We start from the raw sequence: 19,812 nt of genomic DNA on the forward strand, positions 1-19,812 counted from the left end.
TTTCCAAGAGATGACTTTTGCACTTTCTTTCCTTCCTGTGTTTGTTTAGCTTGGAGAAGAGAAAGCTATGGACAAACCTCACTGTGGCCTTCCAGTACATGAAGGGAGCTTATAAACAGGAGGGGGAACAACTTTTTTATATGATGTGATAGGTATAGGACAATGGGGAATGGCTTTAAACTAAAAGAGGAGAGAATCAGATTAGATTTGAGGCAGAAATTCTTTACTTAGGGGATAATGAGGCCCTGGCACAGGCTGCCCAGAGAAGCTGTGGATGCCCTATCCCTGGAGACATTCATCGCCAGGTTGTATGGGGCCCTGGGCAGCCTGAGCTGGTGGGTGGTGCCCCTGCCCATGGCAGGGGGTTGGGGCTGGGTGTGCTTTAAAGTCCCTTACAGCACAAAGCATTCTGTGATTGTATGATTCTATCAGGCTATGATTCTATCATTCTATGATTTTTTTTGCTCTGTCACATGCAGAATAAAGTTCTCCAGCTGATTCATAGGAGCACTACTTTGTCCTCTGCAAATCTCACCTCAGTTGTGAAACACAGTCAACTGTTCCGAGTAAATATTTATTACACGCTAATAACATGGTTCAGTATTTCGTAAGTGTATCTTCTAAAGAATAAAACTGCACAGAGACCTGGCCAATACAGAAGCGTCTTATCTTTTCCAATCCTCTTTGTCTCTCCATTCCTTCAGTACAGGTTTTCTACTGGTGCTTGATGATATCCCCTAAACCTAGTTTAAATGTATTTGATCTAGAGACATTTGTCTATGTGATTCCTGTCTTGCTATAGTATTAATAACAACAAGACAATATTTTATTATCACAGCAGGAGGGATGATATGGCCCTGTATTTTCATCCTGATCCCAGCTGGATTCAGTGGGAAATCACCCTCATCTACAGCAGGAGCAAGTCTGAGCCTATTACAATTGCAAGTACTGCCCTTCAAGAATTCCTGTTTGGCTGTGAGCAGAGCTCTGCTGCCTTGATGTCTGCAGGGATGTCCTGTGCCTTGTGACACCCCAGTCATAGCTGGAGGCCAGCAGCCAAGCCAGAGGATGGCTGCTTACTTGTTCCAATGCAGCAACACTTCTAGTAATGTTAAGCTGGGCACTGGCTCTTCAATACCTACCTGAAGTAACTGAGATGTCTACTGGTGGCCAGTAGCTTCCAATACAAGATACTGATTTACAGTGTGAGGTTGTACAATAAGACCTGGACAGACTGAGGAGTTGGGCAGAGAGGAGCCTGCTGAGATTTAGCAGGAGCAAATGTGGAGTCTTGCATATGGAGAGGAATAACATCAGTACAGGTTAGGGGATGACATGCTGGAGATGAGCTCTGCAGAGAAGGACCTGATGTTCTGGGGGACAACAGGTTGGGCATGAGCCAGCAGTATGCCTTTGTGGCCAAGAAGGCCAATGGTATTGTGAAGCGCATTACAAAGAGTTCTGGGCCCCCTGGCTCGAAAAAGACAGAGATCTCCTAGAAGGAGTCCAGCAGAGAGTCACGAAGATGATAAAGGGCCTGGAGCATCTCTTGTATGAGAAAGGCTGAGTGACCTGGGTGTATTGCAACTATTGAGTCGCCGCCTGAACCACCGATTGAACACCTGGGGAAAGAACCCAGTCAGCACTGGGAGCACAGGTGAAGGCAATTCAGCTGTGCAATTGGAGGGGGTGGAGCCTGGCTGCACCTCTCTTAGACCTCATTTAAGGGTTGACTGCCACTGGGGAAGGATCTCTTTCTGGAGATCACTTCCTGGTGAAGCTTTCTCTTGTGAACCTAGAGTCTTCTGCTAATGGGTAAGCAATTTTCTTCCCTTTGTTTACAGCACCTTTCTATGGCGTTGGTCCTTCCGTTACCACACCTTTGTTGTAATGTCTTTTCCTTTGTGTTGATCTGTCCAATTGCTACACCTGGTTCTGTTCAGCCTGGGGAAAAGAAGGCTGAATGGGGGTCTGATTAATATTTATAAATATCTAAAGAGGGATGGGAGGCAAAAGGAGACCAGGCTCTTATTGGTGCTGCATAGTGATAGGGCAAGGAGCAATGGTCTAAAACCTGAACATAAGAAGTTCCATACAAATATGAAGAAGAACTTCTCTGTGGTAAGGGTGGTAGAGCACTGATGTAAGCTACCCAGAGAGGTTGTGGATTCTCCTTCTATGGAGACATTCGAGACCCATCTGGATGCCTACCTGTGTGACTTATTGTAGAGTGCTTGCTTTAACAGGGGGGTTGGACTCGATGATCTCAATGGTCCTTCCAACCCTGGCAATTCTGTGACTTTTGTATAGCTAATACCTGCTTGGCGGTAACCCTGGATTATTTATCTCACCCATTATGAATCATTTTATTAGTACAACTTTGTCTTTTGTCACTTGCTCTCACTTTCAAAAGAGAAGTACCGCTCCGTAGAAAAATGTCAGTATCCTGTGACTAGAAATCCCTTGCTTCACTGCAGCATTTTGGAAAAAACAGAGTAGAAAGGATAATTTCTGAGATAGATGTTGTTCCATCAAGGCCTTTGTGCCTTCTTACTCATCCAGCCTTTTTATTTTCCCCCAGTCCTCTCTCACAAATAACAAGTAATGCTTTGTAAGCAAGCCTGGCAGATCATCAAGATGCAAAGGTTGGGCTGCTGTATGGTAAGGGAAGAATTCAGATATCTTTAATGCTTCACTCGTTATCCCCAGAACATCATCTGTTTGGTTCACAGACCTGCACTACAATCTGCCTGGTAACTTATAGACTATTTGATCCATCACAGTCTCAGATTATTGTTTTTACTGACTCGGAGTAATAGATATAAAGTAATAGTTGCCTTACTATAAGCCTAAGATGGAAGTGTATTTCACTGTGCTGAAGGCGAAGAGCTGTATCTAAGGGAATCTCACACACAAGTCATTTCCATGTTTCCTTCTGGTTATTCTTCAGATTTTGTTATCATCATTTATTTATTGAGCACGGCCGATGTGTGCAGTTTCCTACACTGTAGGAACAGCACACAGTGTTTGACTCTCAGCCAAGTTAAACTAGAGTGTTGTGCTCTGGTGAGTTTGAATATCACTCCCTTATCTTCAGGGCTTGCCATCAAAGGGTTTCACACAGCTGTATTAAGTACCAGCCTTGTCTTTGTGTCATGTGCTAGTTCTACATTCAAATACCTTTGGGGATCTGGTCCTGCTGAGAAACTGGGACTTAGAACAGTGTCAGTGGAAACACCAGGACTTCATTCCTAAACCACGCTGGCCTGGTTTTCCTGTTATTTTTCTTTCATGTTTTTTATTCCCTTTCTTGTGTGTTGTATCTTATGAGAATTAAATGACACTAGGCTTCTCTTATTCTTTTGAACACAAAAGCAAAATCCTCATGGACGTGATTATCACATGATCAGGGCTTTTGGAGATGAGAGCTGTTACCATAAAAATCAATCTTCCTTACTCTCTTCCTGCCTGGACATTGCTTGCTGTGGGCTATGGAAGGTCCTGGTCTGCTCCGGGGAAGGTTGTTTCTTCATGAGCTCTGTAGGGGGGCGTCTGTAAGTCCATGAGACAATGCCCTGTACTCCCAGGCGTCTGGCAGGCTCTAGGCAAGAATGTTCTGGGTCAGCAGTGAGCTGGTGAAAGGATGTACTGGGGAGGGAGCGCGCTCTCTCTGCCATTATTTTTAGGCAGGATCATTTCTCCTGGGTGCATTCCATTTGGAGTGCATTCCAGCAGGGCGTCTTCATTACCTGGAGTGTTTTGGAGCAAGACATGATGGGATAAGGTGTGGATAACTAAAAGCTGCCACGATCCAATCATTACCATAGGATCCCTGCTGCTTCTGTCAGTTATTTTACTATGTAACTGTGGCTCATTTGGACCTTGTGCAGCTGTTGCAGCATAAAGGTAAACTACCATTAAACCCTCATGCATTTATTAGGTTCCTAGGCAGATCTTGCAGTCCGTACTACACCCTTCAGAGCTCTGGTCCCACTGTTAAAACTGAGCTGACTGAAGTCTGGGTGTCAGGTCAGTTGCAACTGTGGTATGCCCATAGCCAGAGGGAAACTTCCTCCAGCTGCAGGGATGTGAGCCAAATCTGGGAGCTGATGGGAAATGTGAGGGCTTCTGTGAGGACAACAGCCAAAAGCAGTAAATATATAAGTAAATAAATCAGTAAATGGCTGAGGAAATGTATCCCTGGGTGTAGTAAGTAAAGGAAGCTGAAGAAAGGATAGAATTAGAGAATAGGGCTAGAAGAGAAGTGAAAGACTGAAAAAAGTGAAATTTATTGAGTTCATCTTTCTTAAGGGAACCTGGGAGGGGAAATTAGGGGATGGGAAGAAAGAAGTTAGGGGAAAAAAGCTGTGGAAAGGAAGGAGAAAAATGATACTGAAGGATGTTAAATGCTAACCTTTTCTGGGGTGACTTGAGCCCACCTGTGTGCATGTGTGCAGTGACTTCTCACTGATGGCTCAGCAGCTTGTTAGGAGTAAGTTAGAGCTTCAGGAGCCTTCCATTTTTCAAATTAAGTCTTTTTTTTGAACTAAGAAGTCTAGAGACAATGCAGGCAATCATACATTTTTTCCATTTCTTCTTAATTTCCAAGAAAAAGAATTACAGTGGTAATAAAAGAAAATGTAGAAGCTTTACCTCTTCACACTGGCTTGGCTGTCTGTGGGGTCAGCAGGAGGATATTTTCCAGCCATAATGGAAGCCCTGCAGGGCAATGCAAGCAGCTCTCCTGTCTGTTTACCTGCGCCGGTTGTGCTCCCAAGGTTGCTATCCAGCTTTATGCTCTGTGCTAATTGCGTTGCTGGGGTTTTTAGGGTTGTGAACAAAATCATTTGTAAAAGCTACTGTGAAGCAGGGCAGATCAACCTGCATGGTGCTCCTTCCTCCTTCAGCTGGACTGTTTCTCATAATTTAAATTTATCTCACATGCAGTGATGCTGCACCACAGTCTGCAGCACATGGCAGAGCAGATCCAGGCAGCAGCTCATGCTCACACAGCACCTGCACTGCATCCAACAGGTCAGGCTGTAAGGCTGCAGCATTTTGGGAGCTTGGGCTTTGCATTCAGCGGGGTGAGGATTGGAGCCTGAGGGTCTCCATGGGTAGTCGAGCCCTGAATAAACCTCTACTTTCCACCACAGTGAAGATAAAAGTTCAGGATGACCTGGAAGCTATTACAGGTGGAGTCCCAGCTCAGAAAAATATCTGAGAGTGTCTGGAAAGGAGTTAGGTGTGATCACTCAATTTTAGCCATGCCACATAGCTGGTAGGACGTGCAGTGCACTAGGGAGAGAAGGGAGAATGCAAGTCCCCACAGCTCTCGCTGCTGGGAAACCCATGTATGCAAGCAGGGAGCAGAGCAAGATGATGGGAGTGCTTCCTCCTTGCTCACCTTGAGCACAGGAAAGGAAAGGCGTCTGATTCCATATTCATAACTTCTGAAGAATTGAAGAGACAGAAAAGCACCTGCAGCTGAACTTCAGCTGTATGCAGCTGCAAATAGAAGTGATTGGATGGAGCTGTTGGTAAGACAGGTTTGAGAAAGCTGAGGAACTGGATGAGTGCACTGAGCCCGTGTCCCTGCTCCAAGGGGGTCAAATGCACCTTCAGTACTGCCAGATCTACTCCTAAAGTCCTCCACTAGCAGGGAGTCCCTCACATCTTTACTTCCAGAAGATTGTTACTTGATGCTATATTTCCTATGTAGGGTTGTTTCCGGGCCTGAAAAATCCAAAGAGCTGAGTAGTTCCCAAGGATTATTAGGCAGCCTTGGATTTTCTGCTGATATCTGACTTAAATCTGTTATTCTTTTGATTCTTTCCTGGGAACTAGGCTAAGGGAATAAGTGGTGGTTGTCCCCACTTGCACAGTTTTTCACATATTGATGGATATCAAACATCCCTTTAGAGCTTTTCTGGAAGGACCAACCTAATTATCTGAGCTATTTCTGATTGATCACATTCTCTAAATCTTATATTCTTGTTGCTCTTTTTCAAGCCATGTGGAACTAGATCCAGTTCTCCAGCTGTGTGAGGACCGGTGTCCTGCAGATCTGAATAATCCCGTTGCATATGATGCTCATGCAATAATACATCAGTATGAGATTTACCTTTCAGGAGATTTTTCTGCTTTGCTCATATTTGCTTTGAGTCCTACCTGTAGCTCTCACATCCTTCTTTTTTTTTGCAGTCTTTTCACCTCTTCCGTGATTCTGCATTTTGTATTTGTGCATTTGATCTTTCATTTTGTGTGCAGTGCTTTGTACAGGTTATTACTGAATTCCATCTTGCTCACTTTGGGCTATTTCTCTAATGTCTTGAGATCATTTTGAATTCTGATCCCATCTTCTGAAGTGCTTGCATCCACTCCCACCTTCATGTCATCCACAAATTTTATAAGTGCACTCTCCACTCCATCATCTCTGAAGATGGCAAGAAGATATTGAGCTAGGTAATAAAGCATCCTTTTTTAAAATCTTGCTAAGATAAATAGTGAGTTAAGCTCCAATAAAGAACACTTGAGGGTGAAAAAGCTATAAGTGTATCTCAGTTCTATGACTTCTAATCCCTGCTCGTGTGAATAGTTCACAGGTGCCACATCCACGAGCGGAGACTGGAAAAACAATCCTAATTTTTGTGAGAGGCTTTCTTCCCTTTCTAGCCTAAGTGCGAATGAAAAGGAATGCTGATAAACAAAAGCATAAAAGGAGCCATATTGTACAGCACAAGGCAGCCCTGGAAAGAAGTTTAGTATTCTGGGAATATATGGCACTAAAGTACTTGTCAGTGTTGCAGTATTTTGACACATAAGTGGGACACATCTGAAACCTTATCTTTGCCCTCCACTGCCTAGTGCAAAGCATTGGCACGGTGACAGAATTCATCTTGCTCAGGAGTCAAGATGTTACAAGAGCCATCTTCAGCAAAAAAAAGGGAGAAAAGACAGAAGTACTGCCTTTTTTTTGAGTCTCACAGCCCTGGGTTGGCAATTGCAGCGTCTATACTTGTGACAAGCCTGAGAGATTTTGTCTCAGCTCAAAAAATGTACAATTTGTGACCTTGGTCTCTGGGGAAATGTCAAGAAGCACTGAATGAAGAGGATACTTTCATTAGCCTTTGGGATGTTGCCAGCGCTCCCAAACTGTTGTCAGCTCTGCCGCTGCTCATAAGATTTTCCCATCTGTGTAATCAGTTGTCAAGATATATCTTTTTTGCTTCCAGAAGGTATTCATTCTGCCTATACCTGATTGCTATTTTTCCTGTGTGGGGTTGTTTTCATGTCTGAAATTCCAGTGGGAATTTACTGTATTTTCAGCTCATCATTTCAATTGCATCTGTTTTGTTATTGCTGATGGTAGTGCTGTTTTTGGTTGGTCCTGGTGAAATTAGTGGTTCTGAATGGTGTTGCATTAGCAGCCTCTATACTGACGTCTTTCCAATGGAGCAGATACAGGACCTGTGTAAGCTTTACTAAAGGTCTCAGCACGACTGAGAGCAGCATACACCCTTGGTTGTATCTTTGCAACAACTAAGATTGACTAAGATTGAAAGAGCCTATTACAAGTGCAAACACTGTTGATAACATGTGCTGTAGGCTCTGATCCACCGCAAACGGCCTAACAGAAGCCCATTTCACAGCTCACCCAGCAGTGGGATGAGAGTCCGTTTGTGGCTGGAGCTCTCTGAGTGCTTCCTGAGGAAGACAAAGGAAAATCTTGGTAGGGAGATTTGGATGAGATGGCGGTGGCTGGTTGCATACTATGAAGAAGCCTTGACCCAGCTAACTGATTTATTCAGACTTGCCTCAGCTCTTGGTAATGTCACTTTCCATGGGGAGTTCAAAATATAAGCACAACTGTAGTAGGCATCTTACAGTGGAGAGGTCTCTATGAAGAGTTCATTCCTCTGGAATCAACACAAGTCTAAAAGAAGGAACTCCTGCATATGATGAATCTCAATGCAGACCCCTCATGTATGTATAAGTGTCAGCCCTTTTGTTTTGCATTTCTTTGTCTGTCAGAAGCATATTGACTCCTCTCAGACATTTATTAGGTACTGCCTTGAGTTCCCACTGGGACACTGCTTCCTTGGTTGGGACAGTAGGCTGGAGGAGTCAAATCACAGGATCACAGTGTGGTTAAGGTTGCGAGGGACCTCTTTAGGTGAGCTGGTCCAACTCTTTGAGCAGGGACACTCAGAGCAGGCTGCCCAGACCCGAGTCCAGGTGGCTTTTGAAGATCTCCATGGAGGTGACTCCACAGCTTCTCTCTCTGTAGCAACCTGCGCTCTGTCACCCGTGTGCTAAAGAATCTTGTCAGGACTTCTGGCATTTTATTTCAAGCCTTCTTTTCTGTGCAGTATCTTTGTACAATTGTTCAAGAAATGAAAGAATGACATGTGCAGACTGACCCCGATGAGCATTCGAGATCTGAATCTGTTCATGTCTCCCAAATGCAGATATTTTTCCCCTCTCTCTTTGTCAGCAATTATATGAGCTCATTGCTGATCAAATCCAGCAACTAAAGTACCAGTGGGATTCTGAACTAATTTGGTGTCCCATCACATTCTTTGATATAGCTATACAACAGCTGAATGTTTTAGTCAGTAGAGTTTAATAAGAAAAAACCCCTGCTCTTCTCCTGGGTGTATTGGGCCTGCTGATGTTTTCTTGGCTTTTAGAACAGAAAATCTAACTAAAATAATAACCACATGAACTACCTCATTTTTTCCTATTTATTATTGTTACTCAAGCACATGGTATGCTTTAAGGTAAGTTAGCCAAGAAAGCAGTGTAGACAAACTGAGATCAAGCAAACAGTATGAAGAAGCCAGCACAGAGCATCATGATCCAATGCAGGGGAACTCCAGCTGCTGGGTTAATTATTGTTATTTAGTCACATGCCAGAAAGCATGTGATTAATTACAGTGAGAAAATGCACTGCCCTTCATTGACTTAAAAGAATTCCACCTGCCAAGAAGAAAGATGAAATCTGTGAAGTTAATAAGCTGAAACATTAAAAAGGAAGAGAGAGATAATAGTTGATAGTGGTTCTGCAGCAGGTGAAGCTTTCCAATTGCATGCAGCCCTGCCAAGGTCCCATCAGAGAGCAGGAAAATCCTGGCACCCAAGCACGGGGAATATCACTTTTGTTCTGGCTGAAGTCCTCTAACAGTGCCTTGACAGAGCTTTGCAGAAGTGTGGGAGCACAGAGTTATTTCTGAAGCCCGGGGTTTGTCTGCGGTGTGTAGATGTGTGCCTGGCTGGCGTGCTGTGACATGAGCTTCTTCCTGATGGGCTCTTTGCCTTCAGGTGTGGTGATGCACACAACTTCCTGCTGTCAGCTGCTCTGCATTCAGCAGGAGCCCCAGGTCTGACCCACTCTGTCTGGGGCATGCATCAAGCATGATGCTGAAAGGGCAGATGACTCAGATCACGGTTTGGGTAAGGTGCTGCTCAGCTTGGCAGAGGCTCTGCTGTTTACAGGTAGAGATTCAACTATGCTCTATGTGGCATACAGCTGCCAAGGTCAATATTGCATGTGCACATTTGTCTCTGCTCTTTCCTGCTTGTACTTAAGCAAGTATCTAGTGAGCTCTTCTGTAGCAAGGACACAGAATTTCTGGTTTTTACACTGTGTGGTGTAGCCAAAGATGTTTGTTCCTGTAACATTATCCCAGGACATCCATACAGAAGGGATCACTCAGCCAAGACAATTGAAAAGTAAATAAACAGTAGAAATGCTGCTTACAAAGCTGGGAAATCAGAAACAGCAGTTTTCTTGTTCAGCATCACAGCGTTCCCTATTCCCAGCATTGCAGCAGAGAACACTTCCTAGAGTGTGGGATTTTCTCCTTCACCAGTAATGGTGAAAGGCTGCAGTGTGTAGGCACATCTCTCATGCTGGGCCGCCCTAACACAATCAGGATATGTTAGCATGTGCCAAAGAAGAGGGCATGTCCTCTCTTTTCTGATGCTCTCCTCCTCTTCTAGCTCACCCTGAGAAAGCTGCTGCTTTTTCTCCACTTACACCACTTTCATCCTGTTGCAGAGAAGTGGCCTTCTGCAGAGTTGGTGCCCAGTTTACATCAGTGCATGTGAGATGACAATTAGAGCAGCTCGCGCTCTCTCTCTCTCTCAGACACATAAAAGGAATAACCTTACTGGAGAACTTGCCAAAAATATTATTTCAGCTGAGAAGGCCTCATTTACACCTGTGTGGACAGGAAGAATCTAATTTACAAGTAAAAGTCAAATCATTATCTGCCCATCTCTCCATGCGGTGCACATCTCAGTTCAGCAGTAGTTCTGAAAGCCAGATAAAAGTGTACAGTGCTGCAGTAGAATGAGAAAGGAAAAAAAGATGTAGCATCAGTTCACAAACCTGCAGATCTTCAGCTTATAAAAACATGATGGAATGGTCTTTTATTTTCTGTTTGTCTTCTTGGAAGAAAACACTTGCTACTCTACCTGAAACTCTTGAAAGAACAAAGGGCATGGAAAATACATGGTCTCTGTGGTGCAATCCTTGTTTCTCTTTTGAATTATTTTGTGTGATAGATGCTGAGGGTAAGTTCATCGTGGTTCAGAAGTGTTGCACAGAGAGTGGATCTCGCTACTGCCATGGGAAGTGGAACGCTGTAGAAGTGGTTTCTGATCATTTGTTGGTTTCAGCCCTGTTTTCAGAAACAACGTCTTTCGTGACTTCAACAGATGATGATAAAGGTTTGAAGCCAGAAGGGTCATAAAGGCTGCAAAGAGGGGTCAATTTCCATCCCCTGTGGTGAGTGAGCCTATTAACTGTCTGTTTCAAGGTACTGAAAGATTAAATTTGGGAGAAATCAATATATGACTTCTGCAGAATATGTGAACTGAAGCAGCTATGAGCATCTCTTCTGCATTACACAAAATACACTCTTAAGCATGATACAGAAGACCTATGTAATTTGTCCTAAAGTCTGTGAGATCCAAACACCACGTTTTGCAAACTGGCAGGTATGCAAAAGAACAGGATAAAGTGACATGTTTATTTTTAATATGTGCCATGGGAAAAGACTACTTTTAATTGCACAATGCAAAATATTCTTGAGCAATATCTGGGAGTACCATCTAGAGTATCGATTAAAAATGAATCACTGGGATTTATTTGTTTGGCTGTGGTTGTACGGGGGAAAAAGCAGGCATGGTGCTAGGGTAGGTGTGTGTCACTTGTCAAGCATGGAGTCTTTGGGTATGTGCACCACTGCTGACCATCAGACCATGCTGTGCCCAGGATGAATTGTGTGGGTAGGCTGCTCCAGGCAGCACATCACTTCTGAGGCATGGGCTCTACTGTGTGCATCTGAGTGGGAGCCAACAGTGTGAACGTAGAATAATGAGAGGAAATATTTCTTAAAAAAAAAAAAAAATCTGAGCTCTATTCAGCCTGTCTGCTATGGCACCTCTGGAATTACCTTGTCATCCTCAGTGATGAGGGTGCTTCTTAGGAAGTGGGAGACCTGCTTTCAGTGGCTCTGGCTGAAATCACTTTTCTAACACCTACCATAAGGGAAATAAGGACAAAGTAAGGATACACTTTCCACTATCCAAATGAAACTAAAATATAATATAGAAAGAAAACGTTTCCTCTCACTGCCCTTATGAAGCATGTACAGTCACTGAAGAGAAGCATTTACAGTACCTACATTAAGTAGTTGATAAGCATCATCCTCTCCCTGTTGTCTATATAAGAAGGTAGGGTCTGACAACCCAGGGAGCAGGCCATCTCAATCGCCATTCATCCCATGTCAGATGCTGCAGACAGATAGTCTGAATACAGCCCTGTAACTTTGAAAGGGATGGCCCTGCACGGCTTCCTTGCACGCTCAGCTCCCTTCCTACACGTCTTTGTTCCTCTTTCCATTTTGTCTTGTCGTCTTCATTCTCTCATATCTCATGTGGTGAGCTGGTGCCAGCGTAATTAGCTAGGAAAGATCTTTTAGTTAAAGAGATGAGCAAAAGCTGCTTCTGGCAGAAATCTTTGATTTGGGGAAACCTCTTTCCTGTTCTCCAGGAATTTTGCTGTCAGCTAGTTTAGCAGCGGCTTCTATGCTTTTCTGTATCATAGACAGCCTTGCATTGCTGATCTGGATTATAAGTTTGAGCACATAAAATACCAGCTGAGGTTACAGAGACAGGGTGCGAAGAGTTCACATCCATTTTTGTTGCTCAAAACCAGACTGCTGTACGCATTAGCACTTGGTGTTTGCCCCTGGTCTCAAATGCTAGGCTAGTACATAGTGCTATAGCTGTGCACCACTGTGATGCAAGCGTGCTTGGGAGGAGTGGAAGGAATTTCCTGCCCTGTCTCAGATTGTAGATCACCAGTCTTCACTGCTCCTGGCAGCAATGAGGAATCCAGCGTGACCCTCAGAATTCAGATAAATGCAACAAATAAGGATCAACTTACCCCAGTCGAAGGTGAGGTCATTGTTTCAGCAAGTCTCTCTCGATGGCTGATTCTCACCTACCTATCATCACTCTCCTGTGAGAGATGCTTCTGAGCCATATCACATTTTGAAATCTGATCATCAGCCTCCAGAATGCTGCAAGAGTTTTTTTTGTGTGTGTGTTTCTGAAGTTCAGTCCAACTCGCTAAGTGACTCAGCTCAGGAAGGATAGTTGGCAGTGCATCTGCAGTTTGTACTGGTTGCTGCCATCCTTAGCAGGAGGCCTACCGAAAGGCTGAGTTGTTCTTTCTTTGTCTTGTTGTGGTTTAACCTGGCAGACAGCTCAGCACCGTGGTGCTGTTTGCTATCTCCTCCCACAGTGGGGGGAGAGAAGTAGAAAAATGGTGAAACTCATGGATTGTTATAAAGACAGTTTAACAGGATGTAGAAGGAAAGGGAGATAATAACGATGGTAATAATGACAGAAGAATATGCAAGACAAGTGATGCACAAAACAATTGCTCACCATGCTTTCACTCTGCCAACTCAGTTCCTCAGCAGTGGCATCTCCCTTAGCCAGCTCCCCCAGTTTTATTGTTCCACGTGACCCTGTATGGTATGGGACATCCCTTTGGCCAGTGTGGGTCATCCGTCCTGGCTCTGTCCCCCCATCTCCATGTGCATTCCCAGCCCCTCAGTGGCAGCTCAGCAACAGAAGCTGAGATGTCCATAGCTTAGTGTAAGCACAGTTCAACAACTTAAGTATGGTTGTGTTAGCAACGTTATTTCCAGCCTACATCCAAAACATAGCGCTGAACCAGCTACTAGAAAGAAAGTTAACTCTACCTCAGCCAAAACTGGTTTAGCCTTCACCACCCACAGGGAAAAAGTCTGTTTCCTTTGTTCATAAAACAAAAAAAGCTGCAAGGAATGTTGAACTTTCAACTTTAATAGAGAGGAAGAACTTCCAGATTTGGATTATTTGCCTTGGAAGCACATGGGCTTAAGGAGACACTGTAAACCTTTGCAAGAAAATATGACACTTGCCTTATCTGCATCACGTGATGTAGTGCACTGTTTGACCTCTAGTGGGGAAACAGCATGTTAAAAAAAACTGCTTCCAGGGGAAATAGTTATTGCTTCATGCTTTAATAGCAAAGATACTGCCTTATTGATGTCAAAGTTTGCAGAGAGAGAATTTCAGCTCTAATGGACCTGAAAGTACTCTGGCTTTGCAGGGCATACTCTGTGGTCAGGCAGGATGACACGCTGTTCTCAAGGTAAAACCTGCGTGATACAATATTTGCTACCTGGGGTTTTAAGAGCTCCAACAGCGTTCTTGGAGGGTAACAAGGTTTTTCTGGAAGTGAGCCACTCTAGAACGCTATTGCCAGCACGTCTGCCTACTCTGGGTAGCATCAGAAACGGTGCTGAAAAATTAAACAAACATAGTTCTTGTCATCTAAGCAGATGGGAAAGGACATGTTGACTCCCATGTCTTTTACTAAGGAGGTAGGCTGTGTCTCATTGTTACCACTGTGCAGTGAGGAATTGCAAAACACCCACATAGATTTTCAGACCTGCTAGCTGCACTTAACCTTTAATCCTGCAAGTACTCAGCCAAGAGCGTATAATTTTAAACATCTGAGTAGTCCCACTGACTCCGATGGGAATATGCACTGAATGAAGTTAAACATTTGCATAAACGTTTGCAGGTTCAGGATCTTTCACTACAAACACAATTCCTTTACTACAAACACAAACTCAGCGCGGGCTGAGTGTTCAGCTCAAGCTCTCTGTGTATTAATAAACCTTTATCCCCGCAGATGTATTTTACATCTCATGTTAATATGTGGTTTCTGTGTTATAACACGTCTTACATCAGGCTAATGAGTAACCATCTTCTTGAGGGAGAGGGAATAATATACCTTCTGACATAACTGCATGGCTTTGAGAAAATATAATCTGAAATGGATCAGCTATGCACATTAGCTTCTGTGTATCAAAAAGGTTCAGGCAGCTTGGTCAGAATTTGGGCCTTTTAAAGTGTTTGAAACCTATTTTCTGGGTTTTAGAGCTGATCTGATACTCTTCACACCTATCTTTCCAGGGGCAAGATTGCGTGCGTGAGTAAGGGACTGACTTGCTTATTCCTACAGGGGAGGGCTGCTTTCCATTCTCACTACTGGAGGATTCATTTATCTCCAGCTAGGTCATTTCACTCCAGAAAAGGATGAGCAATGTTTGTGGTCTTTAGTTACAAGAAGGTGAATGCTAACGCCCTGAATTAGCCTCTGATCTGTTTCTATACCTGCTCTCAAATGCACGTGGTGGAATAACCTCTGGTTTACACCCCAGCTAAGCAGAGCAGGATTCGGCCCATTGAATCTAGGTGCCGCATTACAGATCAAAGAAAAAGTTTTGATGACTCCTTCTACAAATTTCACCCCTATTTGTACTCTCACATGATTGATCTCTCTTTTGTTTAAAGCGCTGTGGTTGATACAGAAGCATTTGAATTCAGTGAATCATTCTAGCAATGCTGCTCTTAAAATATGCTAATATTTTCTTTTGAAATGCGCTAGGAAAAAAATCAGTTTTAAATGTCTTACATTTTTTTCTCCGGTTCCTTGCTTTAATTGAAGGTTGCGTGCGTGTGTGTGTGTGTGTCTGATTTGCTTTGCTGACTAAACACGTTGGGACTTTTGAGGCAAAGAGGTATGTGCATGCAAATGTGTCGTAATACAACAGGCAGCTTTTGCTAGAGTTAAAGCTATATAACATTTTCCATCCTAAACCTCTGTGTTTCCTGTGGTCACTGAAATAAAAGTGCTTCAGAAGGAAATCATCTGGCTTTGGGCTATTTCCAAATGTGAATAATTTGGAAGGATTTGAACAGAACTGGTTCAGCCAGTTCAGGATATGGGGGATATGGGGGGGGGGGAGGTGTTTCTTGAGCTAAATAGATCCTTACAGCACTTCTTGAGCATTTCTGCAGCTTTATCAGCAGAAGGCTGAGAAGTGAACTCTGACATGGAAGTAGCTTTCCTTTAAGTAGATGTGCCTTTGCTTGTTGAAGAGGAAATTAGTTTTGATTTGGCTGAGTTATAAGCCTTTGCAAACTGCGACTGAGCATGTGCGGTGGATTATTTCAGTAAGCTTGTGAAGTGTGCAGCCACAGAAGGATTTTCTGTACATGCATGGCTGGCTAATTTTGCTGGAAAGGGAAAAATCTATCTAAGCACGTTGCTAAAATCAGTGAAAATACCTGAGGCTTCAGGAGGACCTTTGAAGGCTGTCTCAACATCTTTGAGCCTATGAAAAGGGCAAGAAAAGATTTCGTAGGCTTTGCAAGGCATTTGAAGAGTAAGTGGCCTGCAGAATGTGTAAGGTTAAATGGGATTATGGCTCCAGAGTCGAGTGCTTGACACATCCGTGTGTGATGTTTTCTGTGCGGAGCCATAGAAGGAACAGTGCTCTCTCCCCCAGCACATCTGCCTGGCGAAGGAGTCCCCCCCAGCAGCAGGGAAGCTGCTTCGCCATCTCACCTCCAGCTGGTGACAGAGCTGGGGTTTATCAGCATGTTGACAACACCGGACCGCTGAGACCGCTCCAGACTACGCTGGAAATGTTGGTAACGAAAATTTAGCCTTTGGGGTGATGTGTGCCTTGGCGTGCCTTTTTAGATGCAGGCTTTTGCAGTTGCGGTGCTCACTTGCATCAAACGCTCTTCGGATAAATCAAAAAATCCCATCCAGAACATGTGTGTGTCTCCTGGCAGCCCCTACTCTCCAGTGTACCTCACTTCAAGGGATGCCAGCTGTTTGATTCTAAAATGTGTGCTCTGCACAAGTTGATGCCTCTCTCCAACTCCCTCCAAACCCAATAATCGTAATCATAGAAGGGCCCGAGTTGAAAAGGACCTCAAAGATGATATAGTTTCAGTCCCTCTGCCATGGGCAGGGTTGCCAACCACTAGACCGGGCTGCCCAGGGACGCATCAAGAACCAGAAGGTTGAGTTTATCTGATAGAGTCGTTTGCATGGAAGAAAGAAGTGACATTATGCTTCCTGCAGGAGGGCACACCAGGCAACTTCTGGCAGGCACTGCCAGCACAGACATGGCTCCCTGGAGAGGCAAGTGAGCATCCAATGTCATTTCTTTGGGCTGCTGCATCTCTTCCCGCTAACACAGCAGACTCAGCACCAAGCCCCTGCCGCACCCTGGCACAACTCGCAGTCTAGAGGGTCTCAACCTCTCTAGAGGTCCAATACTGGCATCAACAGATGGAGCAGAGAAAAGCGGTGTTGGGCCCAAACGGGCGGTGATAAAGCCACCCGTTGTGAAAACACGGTGAGGCACCAGGGAAAACCTTTAAAATTAGGAGGGTAGCCCTGAGCTGCTCCTCTGCGAGGCGCAGTGAGGACTACCGGCTCCACCGCCCGCCTCAGGGGCCTCGAGGGCGCGAGGAGCGGAGCGCAGAGCACTCCTACGCCGGCGCCCGGGTCTGCCCGCTGGCCGCCAGGCGCGGCGCGCGCCTCCAAGCGCGCGGGGCGGGGCGGCGGCGGCCCGGCGTGCTGCAACCATGGCGACGCCGACGGCCCCGCCCTTCCCCGCCCCCCGCGGGGCCGGGCGGCGCGGGATTGGTCGGGGGGCGGGCGCTCGCCCTCTGCCCCCTGACCCTGCGCGGCGGCGGCGGCGGGCGCGGCGGCTGCTGCTGCTGCTGCTGCTGCTGGCCGTTTCCTGGTGGCCTGGCGGCGGCGCGGGGGACGATGCGGCGCAGGTCCCGGCTGCTCCTCTGCTTCGCCTTCCTCTGGGTGCTGGGCATCGCTTACTACATGTACTCGGGCGGCAGCGCCGCGCTGGCCGGCGGCGGAGGCGGCAGGAAGGTGAGCGCGAGGCGCCGTTCCCGGCTGCGAGCCCCCGGCGGGCTGCGGGGCGCCCTCGGCGTGTGCGGGGGGGCGGGGGCGCCCTCCCGCGCCGCTCCTCCCCACCCTTTCCCCTTTATTTTTATGTTTCTCCTCCCGCCCCCAGCGCGTTCCACGGGGCGGGCGGCTGCTCGGTGGACTTCAGACCGGCTCCCGCCCAACCGCGCCGAGCCACGTCGCGGGCCGGGGGCAGCGGGGCGGCACGAGGCGTCGTTCCCAGCCCGGGCATCTCCTCCTTGCGTGGGGTTCTCCTGCCCGCCGGAGAGCCGGGCCGATCGTGGGCCGGGGCCGCGTCGGGCTTTCCCCTCTCGTTGTGTTTTATTTTAATCGTTTTAATTGTCCTTCCCCCCCCCCTGTCGTTGTTGTGGGAGAGCGTGTGGAGGTGCTGTGGTGGCCCGTCGTTGAGAGAAAGAGGGGAAGTTGAGCACTCCGCCGTTCCCGTCTGCGTGGGTCAGAGCGGCGCTATGGCAGGGCGAGGTGCGAGGCAGAGCCTTCGCCCCATAACTCTGCTTGGAAAAAGGAATGGTGAATGCGCGGATTTGCTTGTGCCTCCCCAAAGTCAGGAGCTTCCAGCAACCTTCCTGCTGCGCTGGCAAAGTGAGCTTTGTTGTAAAAGATCGCCCAGAGGAGCCCGGAGATGGGCAGAGGGCGAGGAGCAGAGCGCTCCGCGGCTGAGCCGTGCTGCTTGCTAAAAATGGCACTCTGCTGGCAGGTGAGCGGAGCGCTGCTCCTCCATCCTCACAGCCACGGGGATCTCGGTACGGTTACTCTGATGCAGTGCTGCTTATCGGTGTGTGTATTCTGGCCGAAGATCCGACTGGTTCCTGTGCGGGCCGTGGGAGCGGAGCTCGCACGCTGGCTTACGGAGTTACTGAGGTGAGCCGGGGGTCTGCAGAGCGAACCGCTCTCTGGCTGCCTCAGCGCTCTGCTGTGTCCTCTTCTTTCCCCCCTGTGGCTACGGGACGGTGGCTGTTGGTACAGTATGTTGAAGTGTTAAGCATGTATCCTACATAGAGGCTCTCAGAGCAGATACAGTAGCGGAAATAGATGAAGCGTGAGATAAAAAGTAAGGCGGTACCCTAAAGCCTCTCTTGAGGAGCCAGCGGAGTGTGTTTAGAAACTAAAAGCAATCTTACGCTGCTGCCGATGCATAATGGGATAAAGCAAAGCTATCACAGGCGCGTATATCTGCAGATAGGGAAATAGATTTTTAACTCCCAGTATGTTTCATTTTGAGTTCCCGGTCAGATTTGCAGCTGAGCTCAAATCATTTTTACTGCTGGGGAAACGGCAGCGTGGGGATGGTGATTTGCACAAGGTCACCTAGAAGACCAGGTGAGAATAAAACAGAACAGAAACCAGTTTTCCTGAGAGCAACTCTGGTGCTTAATCTACTAGAACCTGCTGCTGTTCCTTATTGGTAGTAGTACAACTTTCTATTATGGGTTGAAGAGATCTATGATCCCGATGCACGCTTCAGCCTTATAACTTGTCACCGTTCTGCTAGCAGTTTAATATACCTTACCGATCTGGGTAATTGGAGAGTTTTAGCAAAGATGAGTTAAAGCAAATGAGATATTCTGCAAGCGTGAGCTGAAGCTCAACATTGGGTTTAAAAATGTGGGAGCTTAAACTAAGGTTGTGGTAAGGAACAAAATAGGTACTGTGACCATGAGAAACAAGTGGGGAAATTAACAATTATGTGTGGATTGGTGATTGAGGATTCTATTTTCTGTCAGCGAAGCGTAAAATTTAATCCTGGGCCTTGGAGTAGGTTAGCAAATGTAAGTATGGGAAGATGTGTGTAATGTAATAGCTTTTGAATCTCAATAAAAGCCTTATTAACTTAGTGTCAGACCCTCGTACAAAGCAACAGCACAAACTGCCTTAAACTTATGAACAGAAACCCTGCTGTAGTAAATTTCTTGCTTTGAATCACTTCATGTAGTTTTCATTGCTTTCCCCCTATTTCAGTGCAGTGAAAACAGGGCTGCTTACAGAAGAGCACCGCTTCTTATAAATTGAAGTCTGTGCAGTGTTGAGTCTCTAGAATTACAGAAGCCAGAAGGGGATCATTCTTCATTTATGTGAATAAGTAATTTGCATGTTAATTACAGATCTAGTTAGACAAACAGAATGGTTTTTCCGTAAGGATGGTTTTTTCCATGTTCAGAACTGATGTATTGTCTGGATACCCCGGACCTGTTTGGTACGACACCCTGTGCTGTGATAGACACTGTCAATTCCCATTTCCTTTAGAAGAGGTGAAGGTATTTGCCCTTTTCCAGGATTGCACCTGAGAAGGGGAAAATAATGCTTTATTTTTTTTCTTATTAGAGGAGTCTCAGAGTTAATGTGAGCTTCTACGTATTTTGGTTCTTCATTTATAACATTTCAAGCTATTTGGGTGCTCCACTGTGCAGTGTCTTTGCCCAAGCGTTCGG

General features: G+C 45.9%; 1 protein-coding gene across 2 annotated transcripts in view; it reads left to right on the forward strand.

Annotated features, from left to right (window-relative positions):
* Positions 1-1,796: 1,796 nt before the first annotated feature.
* Positions 1,797-19,812, forward strand: part of GALNT2 (polypeptide N-acetylgalactosaminyltransferase 2) — a 110,775-nt gene continuing 92,759 nt past the window's right edge. The window contains exon 1 of one of the 2 annotated variants that reach the window (XM_040697579.1): positions 1,797-1,815. Coding sequence is in view for 1 of the 2 variants with exons in the window: in XM_015284386.4 (XP_015139872.1) it covers positions 17,213-17,329 (117 nt within the window). In the remaining variant the exon portion in view is untranslated. Of the gene's footprint in view, positions 1,816-17,111; positions 17,330-19,812 lie in introns of those variants that run through there. The other variant, XM_015284386.4, reaches the window with a different exon arrangement.

This window comes from Gallus gallus, chromosome 3, assembly GCF_016699485.2.
Source record: "Gallus gallus isolate bGalGal1 chromosome 3, bGalGal1.mat.broiler.GRCg7b, whole genome shotgun sequence".
In the NCBI taxonomy this organism is placed as follows: Eukaryota; Metazoa; Chordata; class Aves; order Galliformes; family Phasianidae; genus Gallus; species Gallus gallus.